This window comes from Puma concolor, chromosome B3 (genome assembly GCF_028749965.1).
Source record: "Puma concolor isolate L17-30 chromosome B3, mPumCon1.1.hap2, whole genome shotgun sequence".
Taxonomy (NCBI): domain Eukaryota; kingdom Metazoa; phylum Chordata; class Mammalia; order Carnivora; family Felidae; genus Puma; species Puma concolor.
This window is the reverse complement of record NC_141672.1, coordinates 16,315,788-16,343,196: the sequence shown is the minus strand read 5'-3', so window position 1 is coordinate 16,343,196 and position 27,409 is coordinate 16,315,788. Positions and strand designations below refer to the sequence as shown.

Here is a 27,409-nt window from a genome sequence, read left to right as displayed (position 1 = left end):
CGTCAGGCTCTGTGCTGACAGCTCAGAGCCTGGACCCTACTTCAGCTTCTGTCTCCCCCTCTCCGTTTCCTCCTTTACTCACTCTCTGTCTCTGTCTTTCTGTCTCAAAAATTAATAAATGTTAAAAAAATAAAAAAAAAATAATGAAATTCTTGCCATTTGCAACAACATGGATGGAACTAGAGTGTTTATGCTAAGCGAAATAAGTCAGCCAGAGAAAGACAAATACCATGTGACTTCACTCATGTGGAATTTAAGATACAAAACAGATGAACATAAAGGAAGGGAAACAAAAATAATATAAAATAAGGGAAGAGGACAAACCATAAGAGACTCTTAAATACAGAGAACGAACTGAGGGTTGCTGGAGGGGTTTTGGGTGGGGGGATGGGCTAAATGGGCAAGGGGCATTAAGGAGGACACTTGTTGGGAGGAGCAATGGGTACTCTATGTAAGTGATGAATCACAAAAGTCTATTCCTGAAATCATTATTATCTATATGTTAACTTGGTTGTAAATTAAAAATAATAATATAAATAAAAATTAAAAAATAAGAACCCTGACTAGTAACCTGGTAAGATAAGACTTTGGTAGAAGTTACTTATTCTGATGGAAGTTCCCTACCCTAGGAAGTAAAGCCAAAAGAAAATGCTTCCTGATATTTCAGACCAGGCTTATATTAAAATATTTTGAAGAAATCCCCAAAAGAATAGCATCATAGCTTTCTTAATACTCTTGTAATGTGGGTTTACTTCTGTTTACACTTTCAATATACAGGGCACTAGTTACCAGCACAAGCTTTAGTCAAGCAGACCTAGGTTAAATTCCAGCTCCCCAACGTAGCAGTTTGAATGAACAAGGGCAAGTCATAACCTGTGGCTTTAACTTATCACCAATAAAGGGGCACCTGGGTGCCTCAGTTGGTTAAGCATCTGACTCCTGATTTCAGCCTCAGATCATGATCTCATGATTCTTGGGACAGAGCCCTGAGTCAGAACCTGATTGGGATTCTCTCTCTCCCTCTCTCTTTGCCCCTCCTCTGCCTCTCCCACTCTCTCTCCCTCAAAATAAGTAGACTTTAAGTAAGTAAAATAAAATAAATTATCACCAGTAAAATAAGAGTACTATCGCCCATTCACAAGGTTGAGCATATGAAGCCAATTAACAGTTATTTCATCTATAACCACTACTCCAGTTTGATAAAGCTCTACAGTGAAGATTTATGCTGCTTTCCTTTGATTTATTCATTTCACTGGTAATTACGAGGGCCTACTATGCGCCAAGCATTGTTCTAGATGCTGGGAATACAATGTTGAATGAAGATACACCAACTCCCTGCCAGTATAGTCTATAGAGCCATCTTGAATCCAGAATCTCTTCCGGGTTTGGCATCTGTGAATGCAACCTGGTCACGTTTTAATTCCCCTCAGAGCCCACCCCTTTAATCACTTCATATGTTTCCTAACATCATCCACTTTTATTTTAGCTAGCTGTGAAGTCTCCATTCTTTGTTACAAAAAACACCATCCATTCGGATAAGAATTTAGATCCACCTTATCCCGTCCACCTGCTAGTGGTAAGTAGCAGAACCCATAGATTTCCTTCAACAAACAAACAGAATGCTGGTAGCTCTGGGATCTTGTCAAAGAAGAAAACTTCAAACCTTCTACTAGGCAGCTCCATTCCGAAGCCTATTTAAAGAAGATCGTATTTAGAGAAGTCTATCTATTGAACATGCCAGCCACATACCCCACTCTAAATACTCTAGGTGCTTTCCTTAAAACCAAATCGCTGGAAAGCAACACACCTGCACCAAATTAGCTTAGTCTTCCACAGAAAGGCACACATTTTTTTGCCTTGTGTCACACTTTTCTATTTTAAGAGTCGATTCCTCCACAGTTGCTCTAAATTGTTCATTGTTGGTTCAATGTCTTCTACACAAAATCCCACCTGAAAATTTCCTTTTGAATGATATACCAAGAAAATCTGTCATGTTTGCAAACTGATATGCTTTGTTTTGTTCTGTTTTGTTTTATCAGATGATGGATGATGGAACTCAGATAATTCCTTCTTTTGCCTTGACTGCCATGGAGCTCAGAGCTAAACTCCAGGCACAGCCAGTCACTGCTTCCCCTCTCCTTCCCTTCCTAACCACTTGCTCCACCTGTTTAATAACAGCCACCTTGTACTCAGGCACAGCTGAAGCTCAGAGATTAAATAATATGCAGAGATTAAATAATACCGCAAAGGTAGGCTGAGTCGGAGTTTGAATCTCGGTCAGAATGACCCCAAAGTGCGTGTTTTTGACTGTCACAAATCTCCAGTGAAGAATTTTCCTAGTATTTTTATCCTATTTCTTTAGTTTTTTTTTTTGTTTTTTTTTTTAATATTAGAGTCCATATGAATACAATGGTTGAGAGCAAGAACTGAGAAGTCAGCCTGCTTGAGTTTAAATCTCAGTTCCACCACATACTGGCAGTGTGACCTTGGGCAAGATATTTATTTAGCCTTTCTGTGCTTTGGTTTCCTCATCTACAAAATGGATAATAATACCTACTCTGTAAGATTTGTTGTGCGGAGGAAGTGAATGATTAAGTATAAAGTACTTGGGACAGTGCCTGACATATAGTAAGAAAGGTAAGTGGTTGCTTTTACTATTATCTTTCATCGTATTGTCCTTAAAATCCTTTAATGGAAGCAAGCAGTGTGTGCACATGTGTACATATGCATATATATGTATATACCCATATATATGTGTGTATATGTATGCATGTATGTATATATTTAAGTATTTACTTAAAAGGAAAGGACCAAGAAATTTTACTTCAAAGGTTATTAGCACTTCTATTAACACTTTTTGTTAAAATTATAATATGCTGGTGAGGCTAAGGATGATTTACAAATCTCTTCTTTCAGTATTTACTGCAAAAAGAATAATTAAAAAACAACACAGTAATAAAATGTAACATGCAAACTTTTATTCCTTACAAACAGTTCTGAATTAAAGAAACTGCACATCTTAATTCTAAACAAGTGTTCTATAAATTTGCCCAAAGCCAAAATACTAATTAAAATAGACGTTTCATCTCAACCTTATGCACTTAATCAACTTTCTAATATAAAATACTTTTATACAAGAAATATTACATGAAACAATTATAATAAATTAGGTTGCCCCATTTTGCCCAACAGATATTTCAGTATATAAAGAGGCAGTCTTTTCCTTCACCTTTTTTTTAAAGTTTATTTTGAGAATTTATTTTAAAGTTTATTTGAGAGAAAGAGCACATGTGCACGCACAAGCGGAGCAGGGGCAGAGAGAGGGAAAGAATTCCAGGCAGACTCCGCACCATCTGCCTCGAGCCCGATGCAGGGCTCAAACTCACGACCTGTGAGATCATGACCTGAGCCGAAATCAAGAGTAAGGTACTCAACCAACCAGGCCACCAGGTGCCCTCCCCACCCACATTTATTTTAGGTTTATTTATTTCCTTCACTTGTTTTTCTTAGGCTAGTATTAGAAGGCTAACGTGTCGGTAATGGCATTTTAAAGTTTTATTATGGAAATTCTGAAACACATATACAGAAAACAAGTCCCAGTAAACCCACACATCCTTATCATGCAGCCTCAATCATCACTTTATCCATACTGTTTCCTCTACATTCTCCCCTTCCCCACCCAAGTGCTTTAAATCAAATCCCAGATATATCATAGCACCTACAGGTACTTTAGTACATATTTCTAAAAGATAAGCTTTAAAAAAAAAAAAAAGCCACATTTTTAACATAACCAACAAAATGAGCAATAGTGCCTTAAAGCTACCCAATATCCAGTCCACATACAATTTTTGTGATTGCTTCAAAAACATTTTTTTTTTTTTTTTGAAGATTTTACTTAAGTAATCTCTACATCCAACATGGGGCTTGAACTTACAACCCTGAGATCAAGAGTTGCATGCTCTACCAACTGAGCTAGCCAGGTGCCCCTCAAAAATGTATTTTTACAGTTTCTTTATTTTTACTTTTTTTATTTTTAATTTTTTTGTTTATGTATTTTTGAGAGAGAGACACGGCACGAGTTGGGGAGGGGCAGAGAGGAAAACACAGAATCTGAAGCAGACTCCAGGCTCTAAGCTGTCACCACAGAGCCCAACGCAGAGCTCAAACCCATGAATCACCAGACCATGACGTGAGCCTAAGTCAGACACTTAACCCACTCAGCCACCCAGGTGCCCCTACAGATCTAAACAGGTTCACAGATTACACTGAATTGACATTTTTTTTTTTAATTTTTATTTTAGAGATAGAGCACAAGCAGGGAGATGGACAAAGAGAGAGAATCTCAAGCAGGCTCCACACTCAGTGCAGAGCCTGATGCAGGGCTCGATCCCAGGACCCTGGGATCATGACCTGAGCCGAAATCAGAGTCGGACGCTCAACCAACTGAGCCACCCAGGTGCCCTAATTGGATTGACATTTCTAAATCTCTCTTAATTTTAAAAAGAAAAACTCCTTCTCTTTATTTTCATGTTATTTGTATTCGAAATGGTATGATGTGTCAAGTAGAATTCCCTACATTCTGGGTTTATCTGATTGCACTCTTGTAGGGTCATTTAACATGTTCATCTATTCTCCAATTTCTCCTGCGAACTGTTAGATTTAGAGCTGTGTTGTCTAACAGAAATTTCTGCAGTGATAAAGAGGATATATATCTGTGCTGTCCAATATGGTAGCCTTTAGCCACATGCGGCTACTGAGTACTTAAAATGTGGCTAGTGTAGTGTGACTGAGGAACTGAGAAAGGCCTCTTAAAGGCACATGAATCAGGGCACCTGGATGGCTCAGGCGGTTAAGCATCCATCCGACTCTTGATTTCTGCTAGGGTCATGATCGCATGGTTCAGGAGTTTGAGGCCCACATTGGGCTCTGCGCTGACAGCACGTGGCCTGCTTGGGACTCTCTCTCTCTTTCTCCACCTCTCTGCCCCTTCCCCACTCACATTCTCTCTCTCTCTCAAAATAAATAAATAAAATTTTTAAAAAACAATATGAATCAGCTAAGGGTAGAACCAGTTTTACCCTTTTGCTGCCAGAATACGAATGTGATAGCTAGAACTTCTCTAGAATTATTTGACAAGGATATCTCCCAGTGAATGGAAAGAACACACCAAGGATGGCAGTACAGAAAGAGAGAAAGAGCATGGGTCCCTGAAGACTGTGGAGCAGCAGAAGCTCTGCATGGCTGACCTCTGGACTTATTTAACAAGTGAAAGATATTTAGGGTTTTTGGTCACATGTTGCCAAACTTAATCCTTACTGGTACAACTTCTCTACCAGGTTCTCCTATACATAATCAATGTGCACTCCTACTGACTCAATCTACCAGGCCTTAGTCCTTCCTACAGCTAATGCCTTTGTTCAGGTCCACATTCTAGACTAATGTCTGGATTGTGGCGTATACATTCCTAACTGGTCTCCTAACTATATAGTCTTGCCACCTCTAAGCTACCTTCCGTGACAGGTGATGTTGGTAAAATACTAATGTCATCATCCCATTCTGTAAAAATTCGAAAATGTCTTTCCCCATTGTACCATGACCTTATGACTAGGACATTCCTATTTTTCAAATCTCCTCTCCCCTCTCTAGGTAATATCTGAAATTTCCTGAAAACACCAGAGGCTTTCATTCTCTCCCCTACTCTGCACCAGCTATTCCCTCTAACTGGAAAATTCCTTCTAAAGTCAAGTGAAAAGTCAACTTCTTTACTTGCCTGCTCCAGTTCCTTGGTGCCCCACCCCTAGGAATCTTCTGTTTTAATGAAAGCATTTATCATCATAATATACTGTAATTGTTTATTTACACGGGCTGTTGCTTCCAGACTCCAGTCACTCCTCCAGGGCAGGATTAAAGCCTAGTCACTTGTATACTCGTCTCCCACAGAGCTCTGACATCATACCATATTACATTTTCACTAAATGTTTAAATAAATGAGTCATTGATCAGTTGCTGTTTTTCCTCCTGGCTTCTACTTCTCTCGTCAACATTCCTATCTCAGGTCACTTTTACAGTCAGTGCATGTTTATTATCCCTACTACCTGATTCTTGCTTCTTAGGTTTCATATCTTCTTCCGATAATTAACTGGCAAACTCAGTACTCAGAGAGAACATTACACAAACACAGGGCAGTACCAGGTTCTTATGTACAGGGTACCGTGTTAGATACTGTGCGAAAGGTAAAGCTAAAGAACACTTACAGGTTTAAAATCCAAGAAAAAGATAAGATATGTACACAAAGAACTATAACGAAAGGCTGTAACAACTGCCATCTGAACACAAGTACAAGCAAATTGTAGGACAGTCTGGAAAAGGCAAAAGCTCATTCCAGGCCAAGGGTCGCAGAAACTTCATGGAGGAGGTGCCTTTTGAACTGAAATTCAGAAGACAAATAGGATTCCACTACATAAATAAGGAAGATCTAGGACCCAAAGATGAAAAGGCATGCGGCATGTTCCGGGCACTGGAAGTAGTCCAGCTCGGCTGAAAAGTAATGTTAAATGGGGTTCAAAAGATAAGGTAGTAGTGGATTTTGGAGAACTCTGAAAGGCAGACTCATGAATCCAAATTTTATTCCTTGTTTTTTATTCAAGGAAAAAAAATGCAGTTCCTCCATCCCACTCCTTAATATGACCTTCCCTCTCTACCTCTGTCCTTTCTAAGTGAACTTACCGGCCTCTTCCACCCTGGACACGCTCCCCCTCCCAACTACCTACAGACTATAGCTACTGAAGTCAAAGAACTGTAAGAACCCCTCTGCACATCTGCACATTTCCCTGAGGGATGAAGACAGATTCCGCAACTTTTTAAAATTTCCTCTCTCATTTCAGTGTTAACAAAGATCAGAAACAAATCAACAAAAACTTTGAAGGAAACATCACAACAAGAAGAGTTCACAGCCAGGATAAAAACATCATCTTCCCCTTTAATCACTCCTTTGTGCCTAGTGAAACCATAATTCATGCAACACACAATAAAATACTCTGACACACTGCATACCAGAACCTCCCTGCAATAATGTGGCTAAATATGTGGGCAGGACGGCAATGTTTAGTCTTATCTCCTGACTTTAACCTTGGTGTCACTTTTTTAATCTCATTAGATTATTTCCTAAAAACAAAGAGCATATTAGTGCTCACCTGGTAATCTCCTGCTGCAGCTGTGAAACTGAAGGCACGTAAAACACCACTCCAAAATAGACGGTAGGTTCCAATGCATATTTATCCAGCTGCTTCTTGAGAGGCTTTTCCAAATCTACCCAACGGCGCTGATTTTGCTTGTTGTGGTACCAGAGGCTGAAGTAAGTGATCTGGAAAGAGGGAAAGTCACTGAAGGAGGCAGAAACGTACAAGAGAATTTCTATTCTTTTTTTAAAATTATTTTTAATATTTTTTATTTATTTTTGAGAGAGAGAGACAGACAGAGCACAAGCCGGGGAGAGGCAGAGAGAGAGGGAGACACAGAATCCGAAGCAGCTCCAGGCTCTGAGCTGCCAGCACCACTAACATCGGGCTCGAACCCGTGAACCGCAAGATCATGATCTGAGCTAAAGTCAGACACTGAACCGAGCCACCCAGGCTCCCTCTATTCTCCTAATTGCTCTCATCCATGACCTGGGACCAAGTGAGAACAGACTCCTATGGCTTCCCTTCTGAAAAAGGGACACCATAGCAAAACCTGAAGAAAAGAACACCTCTTATAGGTATATATATAGACACATGCAGGAAATAAAGGTGAAAAGTCAACTACCCTCGCAGACTATTTCTTGAACTATGCACAGAAAAATGCATTCACGGCCTAGACATCAGAATGTAGCAGGTGCTACACAATTTTACAGAGTTTTTAACAAAAAAAACTCATGTGCTGAAAAAAATGTTTAGGTTTAAAATTATCAAAATACTAAATTTATCATAATATTTTACAAGTATAATGGGTTATATCTAGAAGAATTCTGACTACATAGTGTTAGTCCAACTTTTCACCACTCTGGAATTTGTCTTCTATAAATAAATTATTTATATAAATATTGTAAATTCTAGAAATATAGATGCAATTGCAACTTTTATTTGCCCCCTAAAGTTTATTAGATACAAATTTAAAGCAATTGTAATGCTCTGGAGGTAAATTGTCTCTCTCTCTCTCTTTCACTCACTCACACACACGCGCGCACACACACGTGCACGTGCACAAAAAGCTATACCTAAACCAGTAAGACAACTTAAGTATATTGCTTGAAGGTTTAAAAAAATGCCCAGATATTAGCATTTAAATCTCACTTGCTTGTGCAATGAAACTGTTCAGGGAAATCAATACCAGCTATGGGCTTGGTCAACCTGAGAGGTTATTAATGCATGTAGGCGTTGAAATGACAGCCTCGGGCCACTACTAACGTTTACCTTAAAATCAGTTTACAGATCAAGGCAACTGGAAAAATGCCCTGCTTTGTTCTAGGCTCTAGAGCAACATGTAGAACAGAACTTTCTATGATGATGTAAATGTTCTATCTCCAATATAGCAGCCATTAGCTGCATGTGAGCTATGGGGCACCTGGAATGTGGTTAGTGCACCAAGAAACTAAATTTTTAATGTTATTTAATTTTAACTGACTTAAACAGCTGCCAGCATCCAGTGGCACTGTATTGGCAAATACAGCTTTAAAGCAACAATAAAACGAGAAATAATACCACCAGCCTATTTCTTTAACTTGCAATAATCAGTTCAAATTTAAAAAATGAATTTTTAATTTACAGGGAAAAAGAAGAACTATACAAACATGCCCTTGATATTCATTTTATCTTACAATTTGTTACAAGGGAAGGATGTATACCTTTAAAATGAATCTATTAATCAAGTAAACTCAACAAAAGTGAGGAATGTGTCCATTTCCCCTTTATATCAAAACAGCTAGAATAGTGCAGGAATTCAATATATTTTGTTGAAAGAATGCTCTCTTGCTTCTTTGTTGCCACCCAAGCCATCACATATGAATGAAATATCTTGAACATTTACTATGTGCCAGGTTCTGTCCCAAGAACTGTAATAATATCATAGATTGAATCACCACCATTATCTCATGAAGCAGATAATTGTGTGTGTGTGTGTGTGTGTGTGTGTGTGTGTGTGTGTGTGTGTGTGTGTGAAACTGTAAAGTCAGTGTTTGTCCAGGTATCTGTGGATCACTTCTACCAGAATTACCTGGAGAGTTTCTTGAGCTATTCAACTCCCAGTAATTCCTGTGCCTTGATCAAGTGTGAAAACCACTGTATGAGACCACACTGCCCCTCCAGCATTATGCAGGAGATAATGTATGAACAACCTATCCTTGAAAAGCTGCATAGAAATCACAGTTTTGAAAATCCAAACACACTTTAATATAGAAGCAAGTCTGAGTCTTATTGTGAATTATTTTCTGAAGTTATAATTATGTTTATAAAATGAATTACATGTTGTCTTTAAGGATAGAATATCACATTTATAGAAAACAGTATTATTCCTTATTTCTTTTGAACTGCAACAAACAGAAAAGAAAAATCTCATTTAACAGAAAGAAACTGATGCTTAAAATCTAAAGTCCTGGGTCTAATTTCTAACACTCACTTGCTAACTGGGAAGTGGAAAAGTCAATCAGACCAATTCCGTTTTCTCAAATGTAAAAGAAGGTAATAATAAGTGTAATACCTCCTTCACACCTCCATCATGGGGACTGAGTGCAAAACTTAAATCAATGCATTTTGCCACTAGAAAACTACTATATTTTTAAAAGATTATTTAATAAGGGCGCCTGGGTGGCTCAGCAGGTTAAGCATCCTCTCTTGATTTAGGCTCAGGTCAAGATCTCAGGGTTCCTGAGTTCAAGCCCCATGTCAGACTTTGCTGACAGTGGGGAGCCTGCTTGGGATTCTTTGTCCCTCCCTCTCTGCCCCTCCCCCGCTCATGTGCTAGTGCCCCTTTTCTCCCTCAAAACAAATAAACTTAAAAAAAAAAAGATTATTTTGTTTCACCCACTTTGCTAAACACCAGTAAAATCAATTATATACCCCCTCCCAAAATAATTTTCTAATTTTTTACACTTACATGGACCAATTACAACACATTTTGTTAAATGTATTTACGTTTTATGTTTTATCCTTTTTTTTTTTTTTAATGTTTATTTATTTTTGAGAGAGACAGAGAGACAGAACATGACCAGGAGAGGGGCAGAGAGAGAGGGAGACACAGAATCCGAAGCAGGCTCCAGGCTGAGCTGTTAGCACAGAGCCCCATGCGAGGCTCAAAACCCAGGAACCGTGAGATCATGACCTGAGCCAAAGTTGGACACCTAACTGAGTCACCCAGGCACCCCCGTTTTATGTTTTTATCTTAGAACTGGACTGAATATACCATGTTTGGTCTGTAAAACATACAACTGCTATGCACTTAATTCCACAAATACTTATTTTCTGCCATAAACCAGAAAGCTGGGCACCCTTTAGGATCTAAAACTATTTGGGTCATAACAGTATATCACTTTTAACCCAAATTAAAAGGACTTAAAAATACTTGTTGTATATATTACTTTTCCCTTTAAATATAGTTGGACTTGAATGCTCCGAACACAAATATTTAAATAGTTATAAAACTATAGGCTTACTATTAGGGGCACCTAGCTGGCTCAGTTGGTAGAGCATGCAACTCTTGATCTTGGAATCATGAATTCAAGCCCCCCGTTGGGCATGGAGCCTACTTAAAAAAAAAACAAAAAACAAAAAACAACACAATAGGTTTATATAATTTGTGGTTGTACTTTCTGTGAACTTATGATATAATTAAAAGAAAAAACATGAATAATCTGCTAGCATTCTAAAAAAGGTACATTCTAAAAGAAATAAAATAATTCTTAAAATGTGCTGTTTATTTTAGCAATGCATTTATTACTCATGCCATATAGATAGAAAATCAAATAAGAAGAGAAATACATTTATAAAATTGCACCATTATTAGTTTTTTATATATCTTATAAAGGAGAAGCAAGGAGTTTAATTGTGCAAACAGCTGAAAATAATAGATATAGCAAATTACTTGCTGATTAGCTATTATATTTGAAGGAGAGTCTAAGATTTTGGACATTTGAACATTAACTGATTATATGCTTTCATACTTGTCCCTGTGTTCAAGTTCTACCTTATGAAGTAGTTAAGCCTAGCCAAAATCAAATTTATATCTTGTTAAATACTTCCAAGGAGGCATTGTATTTCTAAAATTGCAGCTAGAAGTGTTTACATACATGTGGGTAACTAAAATCTCCTAACACCATAATCTTTAGATTCAATGCTTCCTTAGAATTTATACACATACATAATGAAATAACAACATCTGACCGCATAGGATTTTATAAATATAAATAGGTTTTTTCTCTAAGATGGATAGGTAGAGTTTGAACAACAAAATGCTGTAGTTCAATTCTTATCAGGTAGAGAATTTTCCGTGTAAGTCCATTTTGGAGGCTTTGTCTTAGATAATAATCTCAAGCATTTGGATAATTAGCTTTCCAAAATAATTCAAAATCCATCCAAAACACAAAGTGTGGTGGAGGGGAAGGGTCAAAGAAGAGAAGAGAACACTCCTTACCTCATCTATAGGCCAGCATTATCCTGATACCCAAGCCAAAGACACCATCAGAAAACTACAGACCAACAGCTTTTATAAATACAGATGCAAAAATCTTCAACAAAATACTAGTGAACTGAATCCAACAGCATATTAAAGGAATCATACCCCATGACCAACTAAGTGGGATTTATCCCAGAAATGCAAGAGTAGTTCAACATACAAAAAAAATCAATGTAACATATTATTAACATGAAGGGAAAATACATAATCATCTAAAGTGACACAGAAAAAGCATTGGACAAAATTCAACACCCTCTCCCAGTAAAAATACTAAGAAAACTAAGAATACAAAAGAACTTCTCAACATCAAAAGCATTTATGAAGAACCCACAGCTAACATATTCAACAGTGAAAGACTGAAAGCTTGCCCCCTAAGATCAGGCAGGAACAAAATACATACGCCCATGTTCACCACTGCTATCCAACACTGCACTGGAAATTCTAGCCAGAGCTATTAGGTAAGAAAATGAAATAAAGGCATCCAAAACAGGTAGAAGGAAAAATATCTCTGTGTAAACAAGACATGATCCTATACATTTTTTAAAAATCCCCAAAGTGCCCCTACAAAAAAGAAAAAATTCACCAGAGCTAATAAACTCAGCAAAGTTTTAAGTATAAGATCAATATGCACAGATCAGTATGGATTCTAACACATCAGGAATAGAAACTTCAAAAGGGAATTAAAATACAATTTCATTTATAATAGCATCCAAAAGAATAAAAAATTCAGAAATAAACTTAACCAAGGAGGTGGAAAAACTTGTATTCTGAACAAAGAAAACACTGCTGAAATAAATCATTAACCATTTTTCTTTTTTTAAATAGGCTCTATGCCTAACGTGGGGCCTGAACTCATGACCCTGAGGCCAAGAGTTGCATGCTCTATGGACTGAGCCACCCAGGCACCCCTTTTAAAGATTTTATTTTATTTTTTATTTATTTTTGAAAGAGAGAGAGACAGAGCCAGAGCCAGAGAGACAGAGCATGAGTGGGGGAGGGGCAGAGAGAGAGGGAGACACAGAATCTGAAACAGGTTCCAGATTTGAGCTATGAGCACAGAGCCTGAAGTAGGACTTGAACTCATGAACCGTGAGATCATGACCTGAGCTGAAGTCAAACGCTTAACTGACAAAGCCACTCAGGCGCCCTAAAGATATTATTTTTAAGTAATCTCTACTCCCAATGTGGGGCTCAAATTCATAACCGTGAGATCAAGAGTTGCATGCTCGGGGCGCCTGGGTGGCACAGTCGGTTAAGCGTCCGACTTCAGCCAGGTCACGATCTCACGGTCTGTGAGTTCGAGCCCCGCATCAGGCTCTGGGCTGATGGCTCAGAGCCTGGAGCCTGTTTCCGATTCTGTGTCTCCCTCTCTCTCTGCCCCTCCCCCGTTCATGCTCTGTCTCTCTCTGTCCCAAAAATAAATAAACGTTGAAAAAAAAAATTAAAAAAAAAAAAAAAAAAAAAAAAAGAGTTGCATGCTCTACTGACTGAGCCAGCCAGGCACCCCTTCACTGCTGAAAGAAATTAAATGAAAAGACATCCTGTGTTCATAGATTGGAACACTATTGTAAGATGGCAAGACTACCAAAAGTGATCTACAGATTCAAATGTAATCCCTATCAAAATTTCAATAGCTTTTTTTCACAGAGAAAGCCAATTCTGGAGTTCATATGGAATTACAAAGGGCCTCAAAGAGCCAAAACGATCATGAAAAAGAACAAAGGAGGACTTCCACTTTCTGATTTTAAAACTTACTACAAAAGCTACCTTAATCAAAATAGTGAGGTACTAGTATAAGACAGAGATATAGATAAATGTTATAAAATTGAATCCAGAAATAAACCCGTGCATCCATGGTCAACTGGTTTTCAACAAGTAACAAGACCATTCAGTGAAGAACAGTCTCTTCAACAAATGGTTCTAAGACAACTGAAGATCAACAGGCAAAAGAATGAAATTAGACCCCTACTTCACACAATATATAAAAATTTCTCAAACTGAATCAACAAACTAAATATAAGAAATTCTTCAGAATTTCTTTAGAAGAAAACAGATGTAAATCTTCATGACTTTGAATTTGGAAATGGATTCTTAGGTATGACACAAAAAGCATGAACAACAAAGGAAAAAAAGATAAATTTGACTTTATCAAAATTTAAAACTGTGTATATCAAAGGACCAAATCAATAAAGGAAAAAGACAACTATAGAATAGAAGAAAATAGGGGCGCCTGGGTGGCTTAGTTGGCTAAGCGTCCAGCTTCGGCTCAGGTCATGATCTCACGGTTCATGCGTTTGGAGTCCCCCATCAGGGTCTGTGCTGACAGCTGGGAGCCTAGAGCCTGCTTCAGATTCTGTGTCTCCCTTTCTCTCTGCCCCTCACCCACTCACGCTCTGTCTCTCTCTCTCCTAAAAATAAATAAACATTAAAAATAAAAAGAATAGAAGAAAATATTTGCAAATCATGTATCTGATAAGGGTCTAGTATCTGAATATATGAACAACTGTTACACAACATTAAAAAGACAGACAACTCGATTAAAAAATAGGCAAAGGACTTGAAGATACTTCTCTAAAGAACATATACAAATAGCCAATAAGCACATGCAAAGATGCTCAACATTATTAGTTATTGGAGAAATGCAAGTCATAACTGCAATAAGATACTACTTCACACCCATTAGGCTGGCTATAATTTTAAAAATAAAAAGTAAAAAGCACTGGTGAGAATGTGGAGAAATTGGAACCCTCAGACATTGCGAGTGGGAATGTAAGATGGCTCAGTCACTATGGAAAACAGTTTGGCAATTCCTCAAAAGTTAAACATACAATCATCATATGACCCAGCAATCCCACTCCTAGATATATACCCAAATGAAAACAGGTATATGTATATTCGTACCAGCAATATTTGCAATAGCCAAAAGGTAGAAACAATCCAACCATCCACCAATAGATGAAAGCACAAACGGTGGAACAGACACACAATGGAATATTACTCAGCCATAAAAAATGAAGTAGATGCATACTACAATATGAATGAACCTCAAAAACAGGTTAAGTGAATGAAGTCAGGCATAAAAGGTCCCATATTGTATGATTCCATTTATTTATTTATTTTTAAAGATGTAGCCTTGTTTTCTGTTTTTTAAAGTAAACTCTACTCCCAACATGGGGCTTGAACTCACAACCTCAAGAATCACATGCTCTACCAACTGAGCCAGCCAGGCACCCCATTGTAGGATTCCACTTAAATGAAATATCCAGAATAGATCCACGGTGACAGAAAATAAACTGGTGGTTGGTGGAGAGGGAGGGAATTAACTGCTTAGTAAGTACAGCATTTCCTTCTAGGGTAATGAAAATGTTTTGGAACTAGATACAGGTGCTGTTGTGAATATACTAAATGTCACCAAATTGTTTACTTTAAGGCGGTTAATTTTTTGTTAGGTGAATTTCATTTCAAAAAAGTTTTTTTTAAAAAATCAGAAACACTCATAATTAAAATCAAGTACAGAATTTTTTTTTTAATGTTTTACTTATTTTTGAGAGAGAGATGGGGAGGGAGGAAAGCGGGCAGAGAGAGAGGGGGATAGAGGATCCGAAGCAGGCTCTGCACTGAGAGCAAGTCCAATGCGGGGCTTGAACTCACGAACTGTGAGATCATGACCTGAGCCAAAGTTGGACACTCAACTAACTGAGCCACCCAGGCACCCCTTAAGTACAGAATTAAAAAATTCTACTTTTCAAATGTTTATCAAGTTCATTTCATTTGAAAAAGCCTAAGGAAAAAAAGAGCCAGAAATAGATGAATCTAGCCATGAGTTAATATTTTCTATTTCCCAATACATATACTTAGATCAAGATTTTGTACAGTTGGACAATACTCAGAAATCTCAACTACTAGAACATAAGTGAATAACATAGAATAGGCAAAAATGTGTTTGTGTAATGAAAAATATATGTCGAAGTCACAATTTTAAAGTCTATGTCCCAACAAAGAAGAAATTTCTTCTGTCTCTTTTATGGACTTTTTTTTAACTTTTTTAAAAGTTTATTTAAGTAATCTCTACACCCAATGTGGGTGCTTAAACTCACAACCCTGAGATTAAGAGTAGCACACTCCTTGTCTGAGCTAGTCAGTCACCCCTGAACTTTTTCTCCTTATTTCATGAATATTTTTAATGAGTTAAGTGAATTGGTTATCCAATTCAAACTAGGTTAAAAGATGACAAATTAAAGGGAAAACAGCTTGGGGCGCCTGGGTGGCTCAGTCAGTTAAATGTCAGACCACGGATTTCAGCTCAGGTCATGATCTCACAGTTTGTGAGACTGAGCCCTGTGTCGGGCTCTGTGCCAACAGTGCAGAGCCTGCTTGGGATTCTCTCTCTCTCCCTCCCTCCCTCCCTCCCTCTCTGTCCCTTTCCCACTCACATTCTTTCTCTCAAAATAAACAAACAAACAAAGGAAAAAGGAAAGGCTTATTAAATAGCATGTTAGAAGCAGCAGGAAATGATGGGTAATACTTTTTCCAGCAAGACAGAACACATATATACCAAGAAAAAACCCTTTAAAAAGAAGCTATAAAGAATTACAAAAACACTGTAGTCTAGAGTTATTTATCAAAGGAACAAATAACTCTTAAACATTAGTCATATATTTAACCACAACGACTGGTGTTCGTTTGTTTAAGACAAATAGAGAAGTTTATAAATCCTTCCAGAGACTGGCATTAAAAATAGTTGTTTGGACAAAAGAATAAATTTTGGTTAGTAGACAAAGTTATGAAGACTACTTCATTTCCCAAAGTGATTAGAAACATAACTTATTGTATGTACAACTTCACATTACTTTAGCCAATTTAATTGCTGTTTCATTACTTCACTTGTAGGTTCAATCACATTTCTCAAAGCCATGAAAGAGATTTCAATTTTTGCCATTTTGGTACCTGCTGTAATTTTGAGGTTTTTCTCTAGGGGGCCATGCGTGGAATTCTGATAGTGATCACTAGCTCGGGGTAGTCTAAAGAGGACTAGACTGAAGTCACAAGGCTCCACCTCTGAGTCCTGACTCTGCCACTCATCAGCTCCGGACTAAGTCACTTCCTCACAGAGTCTGTTTCTTCATAGGGAAAATAACATGTACCCTGCCTTCTTCACAGAGTTGTGGTGAACTTTGTTAAGTTATCACTGTGCTGATAAAACTTAAAAGCACTCTTGTTATATTCGCCCTGAGTATGTAAACTTGGCAGATAGGATCTCTTCAGGTGTGCCTGAGAAAATAGAATGAAACTTACTTGAATCAAGCATCCTTCTTCCTTGAAAATATGAGTGGCCAAATTTCTTCCTTTATTTAAAGTTAGGATACACTAGAACCTTATTTAGAAAGAAAGAAATATAAAAACCTTGGTACAGACAGGCCCCATGTGCCCTAAATTTAAACTGTTACTACCAGTCATTTCTTGGTCTAGGATATTTTCCCAGAATCATGTGTCTTTTCTTTTTTTCTCCCCCATGTGTCTTCTTTTGAGTCCAAATCTTCTGGGTTATGCATGTCCTGTCTTATTTATAGGCTTGGTTAATTGTAATAAAAATTTCCTCACAACCTGCCCTTTAATTATTGGCTTTTGGTTCCTGCCTCCCACTGCTCCTTATCTAACTTCCCAGTACCTTTCCCGATAAGAAACTACCTCCATGTGGATTCTCTTTCTCCGAGGCTCTGTCTACTCTCACTGGTGACGCAGCAAGTTGACCTGACCTGTGGGAAACTCATTCCAGTAAATAAGCCTCTAAACCACTGAATCTTCTGGCATCCTCTAGATCAATGCTCGATTATCACCAAACACATTTTTGTGAGACTTCTCCCACTGTCAGACATTTTTACACTCTCTTTCCTATTTTGTTCTGAACACGTCAGTAGTTTTCATAAAGTTATTTGATAATTTCTCCATAGCTGTTTAGAATTTTTCACAGCTCCTCCACTAAAATGGTACAGATAATTGTGCCTGCTATGTAAACTACATTAAAAACAAAAGTTACACTTACAAAACTTTGCCTTTTCAGACACAATATGGCTGACTTCCTTTAAATGAACTAAGATGATTTGTTAATTAAGCTTTTTGTTCAGAGGAAAAGATAGTTTATGAATTTTTGAGCTATGGGGGCACCTGGGTGGCTCAGTTGGTTAGGCATCCAGTTCCTGATTTCAGCTCAGGTCATGATCTCATGGTTCAGGGATTCTCTCTCTCCCTCTCTCTGCCCGTTCTCTTCCGTCTCTCTTTCTCAAAATAAATAAATAAAACTCAAAAAAAAAAAAAAAAACAACTTTTTTTGAGCTTGGGTGAAAAGTGTCCCCCATATCACAGTCATCTAAAGAGACACAGAGCTATTATAAGCAGGTCCACATCTTGTCAGAATGTAAACCCTTTCCTAATCCCCAAGTCATTTCTTGTCTAATTATTTCAAGAGTCTTTTAGTTGTACTATTTTTAAAACAGAGCAAAGGGACACACGATTTAGCTGGAGGGTTTTTTAAGCCACTGATGCACTGAGTTTGATAAAAGTTAATCCCATATAAAATTGCAACTATAATTTTATCCTGATGCTTTTCTTAGACGAGGCAGAAGTCAGAAGACTTTTCATCAGGAAAGTGATGAGAGGAGATCGCTCTCTAGATAAAGCCTATCCTAGGCAGAGATCATCTAACAAGGGTAGTTAACAGGTATTAACCTAATTCAAGCGTGGAGCTTACCTCTCCACTGAGTGTCCCATAAATAATGAAGCATTGTATCTCTTCCTTTTGACAGATAGTATGGTAGTCACAGTACCTCAAGCACACAGTGTTTTTTCCCTTGTCGATTTAATTTTGATCCATTTTCTTCTGTCCTTGGTCAAATAATATATTATCTATTTTATAATCAAGGTGATAACACACAGTATCACTATACTCTATCTAGCACACATGAGGACTAAGAAAACAGCATTCAAAAGTAAATTTTGATCTTCTAATTACACTCACATTTTTATTAAACTGAAGTCCAAGTAACTGAACTCCTCAAATGGCCAGATTTTTGTTGCTGTTGTTGTAGTATTTAACTTTTAGGAAAAGAGTCAAATGATCAGTCAATTTAAGGGATATATTGAAAGAAAGTCCAAGGCATGAATTGGGATCGCTATTTACACAGATGACTGCTGATAACTTTTCTTCTAAAGAAAAAAAAATTTTTTTAATGTTTATTTTTGAGAAAGAGTGTGAGCAGGGGAGGTGCAGAAAAAGAGAGAGAGAGAGAGAGAGAGAGAGAGAGAGACAGATAGATAGATAGACAGACAGACAGACACAGAATCCAAAGCAGGCTCCAGGCTCTGAGCTGTTAGCACAGAGCCTGACACAGGACTCAAACCCAGGAACTGTGAAATCATGACCTGAGTCAAAGTTGGACGCTTTCCCGACTGAGCCCCCCAGGAGACCCTGATAAGTTTTCTGTTTACTATCCTGGACAATAAGATGCTATGAAGAATACAATGATCCCCAAACACAGTAAGATCATTCTTCAAAAAATACTGTCTGACTTCGGCTCAGGTCATGATCTCCTGGTTTGTGAGTTCAAGCCCCACGTGGGGGTCTCTGCTGACAGCTCAGAGCCTGGAGCCTGCTTCTGACTCTGTGTCCCCCTCTCCCTCTGCTCTTCCCCCGCTCGCACTCTGTCTCTCTCTGCCTCTCAAAAATAAATAAACGTAATAAAAAAAAAGTTTCTTTAAAAAGAAAGACTCTGTGTCAAACACTGTGGTTGGAACAAAAGAATATAATTCCTGCCCTCATGTAGCTTACATTCCGGTAGGGGGAGAAAGACAAGCAAAATATAGGGAGGCCAGATACTCATAAGGGCTATGGAGAAAGATACTCAATTATAAGATTAAAACAATTATCAACATGTCTTTAGAGTAAACTAAGATTAAATAGGAATTTTTAGTATACACAAAATTTTACTACCCAAGAATGACAGAAATAACTGAGATGTCACTGTACACAGTTTCAACAGAGGCAAAGCTGGTGTGCTCTGTTTTATACTAGTACATAAAAGGTCATTTTGTTTAGAACCCACATAACTGAGGGTGAACCAGAGCCTATCATTCCTCAATTATTTTAGTTAACCAGTTTGTTTTGTTATATTACAGGACTATTTCTTGTATCTCATTCCAACAAATGAACTAGATCAATTTTCTCTTTCTAAATTTGGGATTTCTGAGGCACAGTAACTTAATTCACAAATGCGTATGTTTTAGGGCAATTGATAAATACTAGCTCTTCTCTCTTTATTGACAAGGGGGTTAAAAGACTAACTTGGCTCAGATTCTAGTGTGTGTATGTATATATGTATATAAATTAATTCCCAGGGAAAAATGCTTTTAATATTTTCCTGAACTCCTCTTAATTATTTCTTCTATCTTGCCACAGACAGCGAGTAGTGCCAGCAGTATTTTTAGAAGTTGTAACAGTGCAACATAAAAGCGGAAAGAACAGAAATGAGCATATTTATGAATAGCTGTTTATTTTTCTGACACATTTTGTCAGATTGAAATTATAATTGTTTCCTGTTACCTAGATATGGTTGTGATGTGGGGAGAGGGGAGCCATGGAGAGATAAAGGGAATTAACTTTTAGAACTACAGATGAATATGGGCCTAAATATATTTTAATGAAGAATTGAGTTAATGTTAATTTCTATTACCTGAAAGAATGTTATCCAAGTATTTTCCACTGCCTTAAAAAAAAAAAAACAAAACACAACAGTTCCACTGTCCTTAAATATTACCATGAAAGATCTGAAGATTATAAAATCAAGAAAATTGCTTTTGTGGTTAAAATCCTTAACAGACACACATGAAGAAACTCCCTGACTTCTGTTATTAAAAGCTATACTTGTGGGGTGCCTGGATGGCTCAAACGGTTAAGCCTCAGGCTTTGGCTCAGGTCACGATCTCATGGTTCGTGAGTTCAAGCCCCGCACTAAGCTCTCTGCTATCAGCATGGAGTCCACTTCGGATCCTTTGTCTCCCTTTCTCTCTGCCCCTCCCCAACTTGTGCTAGCTCACTCTCTCTCTCAAAAATCAAAATAAACATTAAAAAAAATACTTAAGGGGCGCCTGGGTGGCGCAGTCGGGTAAGCGTCGGACTTCAGCCAGGTCACGATCTCGCGGTCCGTGAGTTCGAGCCCCGCGTCAGGCTCTGGGCGGATGGCTCGGAGCCTGGAGCCTGTTTCCAATTCTGTGTCTCCCTCTCTCTCTGCCCCTCCCCTGTTCATGCTCTGTCTCTCTCTGTCCCAAAAATAAATAAAAAATGTTGAAAAAAAATTAAAAAAAAAAAATACTTAAACAGGGGCGCGTGGGTGGCTCAGTCAATTGAGCGACCGACTTCAGCTCAGGTCATGATCTCACGGTTTGTGAGTTCCAGCCCCGTGTCGGGCTCTGTGCTGACAGCTCAGAACCTGGAGCCTGCTTCGGATTCTGTGTCTCCGTCTTTCTCTGCCCCTCCCCTGCTCCTGCTCTGTCTCTGTCTCAGAAATACACATTAATGGGGCGCCTGGGTGGCGCAGTCGGTTAAGCGTCCGACTTCAGCCAGGTCACGATCTCGCGGTCCGTGAGTTCGAGCCCCGCGTCGGGCTCTGGGCTGATGGCTCAGAGCCTGGAGCCTGTTTCCGATTCTGAGTCTCCCTCTCTCTCTGCCCCTCTCCCGTTCATGCTCTGTCTCTCTCTGTCCCAAAAATAAATAAACATTGAAAAAAAAAAACTTAAAAAAAAAAAAAAAGAAATACACATTAAAAAAAAATACTTAATGGGGCCTGGGTGACTCAGTCAGTTAAGCATCCAATTTCAGCTCAGGCCATAATCTCCCAGTTTGTGAGTTCAAGCCCCGCACTGGGCCCTGTGCTGACAGCCCAGAGCCTGGAGCCTGCTTCAGATTCTGTGTCTCCCTCTCTCTCTGCCCTTCCCCTGCTCATGCTCTGTCTCTCTCTGTCTCAAAAACAAAACAAAACAAACTTAAATAAAAAGCTATGCTTGTTTTCATTAATCAAAGTTTAAAAATCATGATTTCATCATACATGAAATAATTGTTTTCTCCACATATTTTATGAGGTGGTTTTCTAACTACAACAAATACTTCTCCCATATACACAAATGCTACAAGAAAAGAGCAAAACTGTTTCCTTTTTTAATATGGAAAAGTGATTTTCCCCTTCTTGATTAATAAGGTTCCCCATAACAGAGGCCACACTTAAGGGTTTAATAGATTTCCTTTTAAACTATGTTCCTTATTGAAAACCAAGGCACAAAGGGTACCTAACTAAGTAAAGGTGCATAACTCAGAAATATACACTCAATATTTTTAAATTAAGTACCATAATGCCAGTTACATTTTATTCTATATAGTACTATTTTGGGGTGCCTGAGTGGCTCAGCTGGTTAAGTGTCTGACTTTGGCTCAGGTCATGATCTCATGGTTCATGAGTTTGAACCCCGAGCCCCACATAGGCTCCGTGCTGACATGTCAGTGCACAGCCTGCTTGGATTCTCTCTCTCCCTCCTTCTCTGCTTCTCCCACACTTGAGTGCATGCACACGTGGGTTCTCTCGCTCGCTCTCTCAAAAATAAATAAACTTAAAAACAACAACAACGACAACAAGTAAAATGGAGTAACAATTTCCAGCTGCCCTGTCTTCATGCTCACAATTCGCAAACAGCAGAATGAAAACACTTTGGTAGTGTGAAATGCTGTAACAGGTGGAAATACACCTACATGCACAGTAGCTAAATTGCAGTGATTCAGCTCCATCGGGAAAGGCAGCAAGCACTTCTATGGGCTCATTGGCTCTACATTTGGTTTGTATGCAGATTTGGACTCTAGGAGCCCCCAAGTTCAACCAACAGCAGTGCAACCAGATATTGCTTTGGAAAATCACTCAGCAGAGAATTCTCCTGGGGGAATTTCATCAGCCTGACACTTCCAACTCTGCCAGGGGATGGGCTCACGAAAAGGCTCCCTGTCGAACAGCTCTGCCCTCAGTGTTTCAGGCACTCCCAGTGGTGTCTTGCTGGCTTAATTATGACTGTGTTCCTTCTCAGAATTATCTTTCTGGGCCTGATGTAACTTCAAAAACATATTTTAAGCAAAATAATAAATTGTAGTAATTAAAATAAGCAATAATAAATATCTCAAGAGTACTTAAAACAATCTCCATCAGATCTGGGAGGCTGCACTGTGCCGAGCTGTCCTTAGGGGCATGAACTCCATGGCAGGCCATCTGTCACTTGCCCAAAGTTACAGACTGGGGAGAGAGCTGCCCACCAAAGAGGAGCCAGAAGAACTACTCTGGTTGTGGTTTCTGCCCTGGATCCATGAGCAAGTCACTGAACACCTGTGTTACCCATCTGTGAAATAGAGAGAAGCAGAGTGAGTGCCTCACTCATAGAACTGCTGAGGATCAAAATAAGCAAAAACATTCAAAGCACTTAGAGGAGTGTCTCACGCATGATAAGTGCTCAAGTCATATTAGCTCCTATTATCACAGTTTTTAAGTCCTCTGGAACAGTATAAAATTTCATACTGCATCTTTAGTATATAGGAAATTCTATACTTGACTATTTCCTTCACTAACAGGATTTTGTCTTTGGCAACTTTTCCTTCTCTTTCTCTCCTTTTAAAATAAGTTATGGTAAAATATCAACACTTGAATTGCTTCTCTTTAGGAAAATGACAAAGGCTCAATAGAAAAGTAGTGTGGTGTGGTGTGGAGGGGAAAACAGTAAACCGAGAGCAAAGACCTGAATAGCAGTTGGGGGCTGTCACTGCTAGTTGCCCCAGCCAGAGGCTAAGACTGGAATAGTCTACAGCAAATTCTGCACTCTAGCAGTGGGTGACATACAAGTATTGTATAATTTTAGATACAGTCTTCATTACTGAACATGCTTCATTTTTACATTATCATGCTATAATAAAGAACTTATGTGTTCTTTTCCTTAAGTTGCCATTCAAACTAGATTTGACTTCAAAATAGGTGCCAGTAATGAAAATAAAGTCAAATATGTACTGTCTAAATATTATCTGTAAGTGCAAAATACAGGTAAATGAGAACTAAGGTTATTTTCTAGTTTATTCACACCAAACTCTGGAAGAGAAAGGATATTATAATTACCTCATATATATAATATATGTAAATATGTAACATATGTAAATATATGTAACATATGTAAAGCATCTAGTACAGTGCTTGGCCTCTAGTCAGTACCCAGTAAATAGCTATCATTCTTACTATCATGTGTTGCCATACCACATATGAAAGAAATAAAATCCTGAGAAGTTGGTTTTCTTGGGTTACATGGGTAGTGACCCAAGGGATTTAAACCCAAGTTCCTTTGGCACCAAAACTCTACCTTGTTGCCTGTAGAACCCTACTTTGCCACCTGCAGGTGAAACTAATGGTACAAAGTTCAATCCGCCAAAAATTCACCTGACATCGAAATTAATTTGTCAAGTCAAAGTCTGAGCAATCTATGTAACTGTAACACAACTGAACAAAGGCAAATTGTTTTTATATTTGCAAAGAAAATGAACTGCGGCCAGCCAGCATGAAATTACTTGTACACTTTCTTAGCCTGCTCAGTTAAAGCTCATTCAAAATAACATAATTACTCTGTCCTATTTACAAATCTGAACACTGCATACATTTTAGTCATCTCCTTTGGGCAATCTACTACATAAGGGTGCAGAAACCCTGCATGGAAAAGTTAGTTCTAATACATGTTGCTACTTCTCATAAAGGATTTGTGACACGCAGAGTTTCTTGTGGTGAAATTAGCAACATAAGCTAATTCTTGAGAATTTAGGTTGTCTCTGGATATCCTGTCAGCTCACTAGCAAATAAATAAAGTGACATTTATTCATGAACTAACTGTTTGGAAAGCCAAACAGGAAAGTATTTGCTAAACCAGCATATGGTTAAGAAAGTAACATAAGCTAAGGTCTTGTTAATAGAAAAAACCCCCACAGTGTTCAGGTGGGGTGAGTTTCTGATACAAAAAATGAAGTATGGGCTTAACAACTGGCCAGTGAATTTGGTTAATACATAAATAGAAGTATGAGCCATCCACTCCTTCGCTGAAAACTTGTCACACCTATGGTTTGGGTGGGCATAAAGGTGCTATCTGGTAAGGAAGACTGCTGATGGGGGTCTACCATCAGAGCAAGGAAGGAATTCCCGCTCACAATTCCTCCTTTTCCTCCATAAAAGGAGCTTTTCCCTGGAGAGTAAGATGTCCATGGGGTGCCTGGCTGGCTCAGTCGTAAAGCATGTGACTCTTGCTCTCCGGGTTGTGAGTTCGAGCACCACAATAGGTATTAAGGCTACCTAAAAATAAAATCTTTAGGAGAGGCTAGCTGGCTTAGTGGTTAGAGTGTGCAATTCTTTTTTTTAATGTTTATTTTTGGGAGGGAAAGAGAGAGACAGAGACAGAGACAGAGGGCAAGGAGGGGAGGGGCAGAGACGGAGACAAAGAATCTGAAGCATGCTTCCAGGCTCTGAACTGTCAGTACAGAGACTGACGCAGGGCTTGAACTCACAAACCATGAGATCATGACCTGAGCCGAAGTTGGATGCTTAACCGACTGAGCCACCCAGGGGCCCCCGGAGTGTGTGACTCCTGATTGCAGGGTTATAGACTCGAGCCCCACGGTATGGAGATTATTTACAATCTTTAAAAAAATAAAATAAAATGGGGTACCTGGGTGGCTCAGTCGGTTGGGCAACTGACTCTTGATTTCAGCTCAGATCATGATCTCACAGTTTATGAGATTGAGCCCTGTGTCAAGTTCTGCACTGACACCTGGGAGCCTGCTTAAGATTCTCTCTCTCCCTTTCTCTCCTCCCCTTGCCTGCTCGCACAAGTACTTTCTCTCAAATAAACATTTTTTAAAATATAATAAAATAAAATCTGATCTGAAAAAAAAAAAAAAAAAAAAAAGAGTAAGATGTCCCAGTGAGGAAATGAATACCTCAAATGGAGAGAAAAGCCATTCAAAAAGGGCATATGTAGGCACAGGCAGGGAGAACTATACTTCAGAGGCAAATTATTCTCCTAAAAAATACAAAGCTCTTAAATTGTTCACAAATATTCTATCCTACCAACACCTTCGTCTGGAGAAAGAAAGATCAGGGAAGAAAGATCCTGCTAAACTGCGAGCAGGGGAAAAACTGCCTCATCTGTAAGAGGCTTCTAGGCCCACAGCCTGGCTCACAAAAGGATTGGGGGAGGGGCATCTGAACCACCTGAAATTGTCTGCAAAAGTCTGCATTTGCAAGACAGTCTCAAAGGGACCCATGATTCACATAACTTTAAAAGTCAAAGTTCAAGCAGAAGTGTCACAGATACAAACTCAAAATCTTACTCTTCTGCTTATGAGCTGTGTGATCACCCAGATTAGCGAAGCAAATCACCCAATTTTTCAGAACTTCAGTTTCGACATTTTAAAATGGAAAAGATAATGCCTAACTCCATGTGAGGATTAAATGTGATAAGGCATACTAAGCTTCCAGCACAATCATGTTCATCCACCCAGAAGGAGGGCAGCAGAAAGCGACTAAAACTTCTAGCATTATAAGGAATGAAATCTGAAACTTTATACACTAAGGACAACGTCAGGACTTAGTGAGAGCCCCCCAAACACCATCAGTTCCCTATATCCACCATTTCATAACTCACAAACCTCCCCACATGAAAAAATTCATGCCTCATTTGATGGTCATGACATTTCTGGCAGATTGTTGGTGAAAGAGATTCAAGGACATCTCTAATGTCTCTGAAGTGGAAAATCCAATACTGGGAGAAAAACATCTCAGACTATTAGCTCTTAAACTTATCAGAAATTAAATGAAATGGAATAATACTTCATTTCTCTAAACAGCTTTCCAAATTCTGCAATAACTTGTGTGATGTTTTTATGTTAAAATGCATAACATCTTCATGTTTGTATTTATAATTCCTCTACTTATTTACACAGCTGGTTCTTTTTTTTTTTCAAGTTTATTTATTTTTTTAGTAATCTCTGTACCCAATGTGGGGTTCAAAGCCACAACCCCCGAGATCAAGGATCGCACACTCTGCCAACTGAGCCATCCAGGTGCCCCTATGTGGCTAGTTCTTAATTATCTAGACCAAATGAGAAAAGTAATAGAAAATATAAAAATTAGAAAAATCCTTGCTCATTTTAATCAGTTTTGGACCTTGGAAAGCTCACTTTATGTAGGTAGAGAGGTCAATCTAAGATTTCCATTTGTTTCAGATGGTCCGATAGATCTAACCAAAGATATTTACTGATACTTGTCTATACGACAATTTTATCTGATTTATAACTTTCATAACTGAATGAATATGCAGCCAAAAGGTTGAAAACTCTGCAGGTGTTATACTTTTACCTTACACATGTTTCAGTTATTTTTAGAGTCCAACTGAAAACAGCTAGTACAGAAGGAAATACGCATGAAATTCTTGAGGTCTACTCAGATAACAGTCAAGATAAGGTCAGTGGATATTTGGAATACCTAAGACACTAATTTAAAATAAAACACTCCGATGGCCAAGAACACTTTCTAAAGTTGTGCTTGAGAGTAATGGTTTGCATTATATGCTTGATGCCTCTCTATATCAACAAATCCCT

The 27,409-nt window shown here is 38.5% G+C and overlaps 1 protein-coding gene across 3 annotated transcripts in view; it reads right to left on the bottom strand.

Annotated features, from left to right (window-relative positions):
• PTPN21 (protein tyrosine phosphatase non-receptor type 21) overlaps positions 1–27,409 on the bottom strand; it is an 82,103-nt gene that overhangs the window by 42,459 nt on the left and 12,235 nt on the right. For all 3 annotated transcript variants that reach the window (XM_025919012.2, XM_086709052.1, XM_086709051.1), the window contains exon 3: positions 7,194–7,363. In XM_025919012.2, the coding sequence (XP_025774797.1) occupies positions 7,194–7,363 (170 nt within the window). The remainder of the gene's footprint in view (positions 1–7,193; positions 7,364–27,409) is intronic.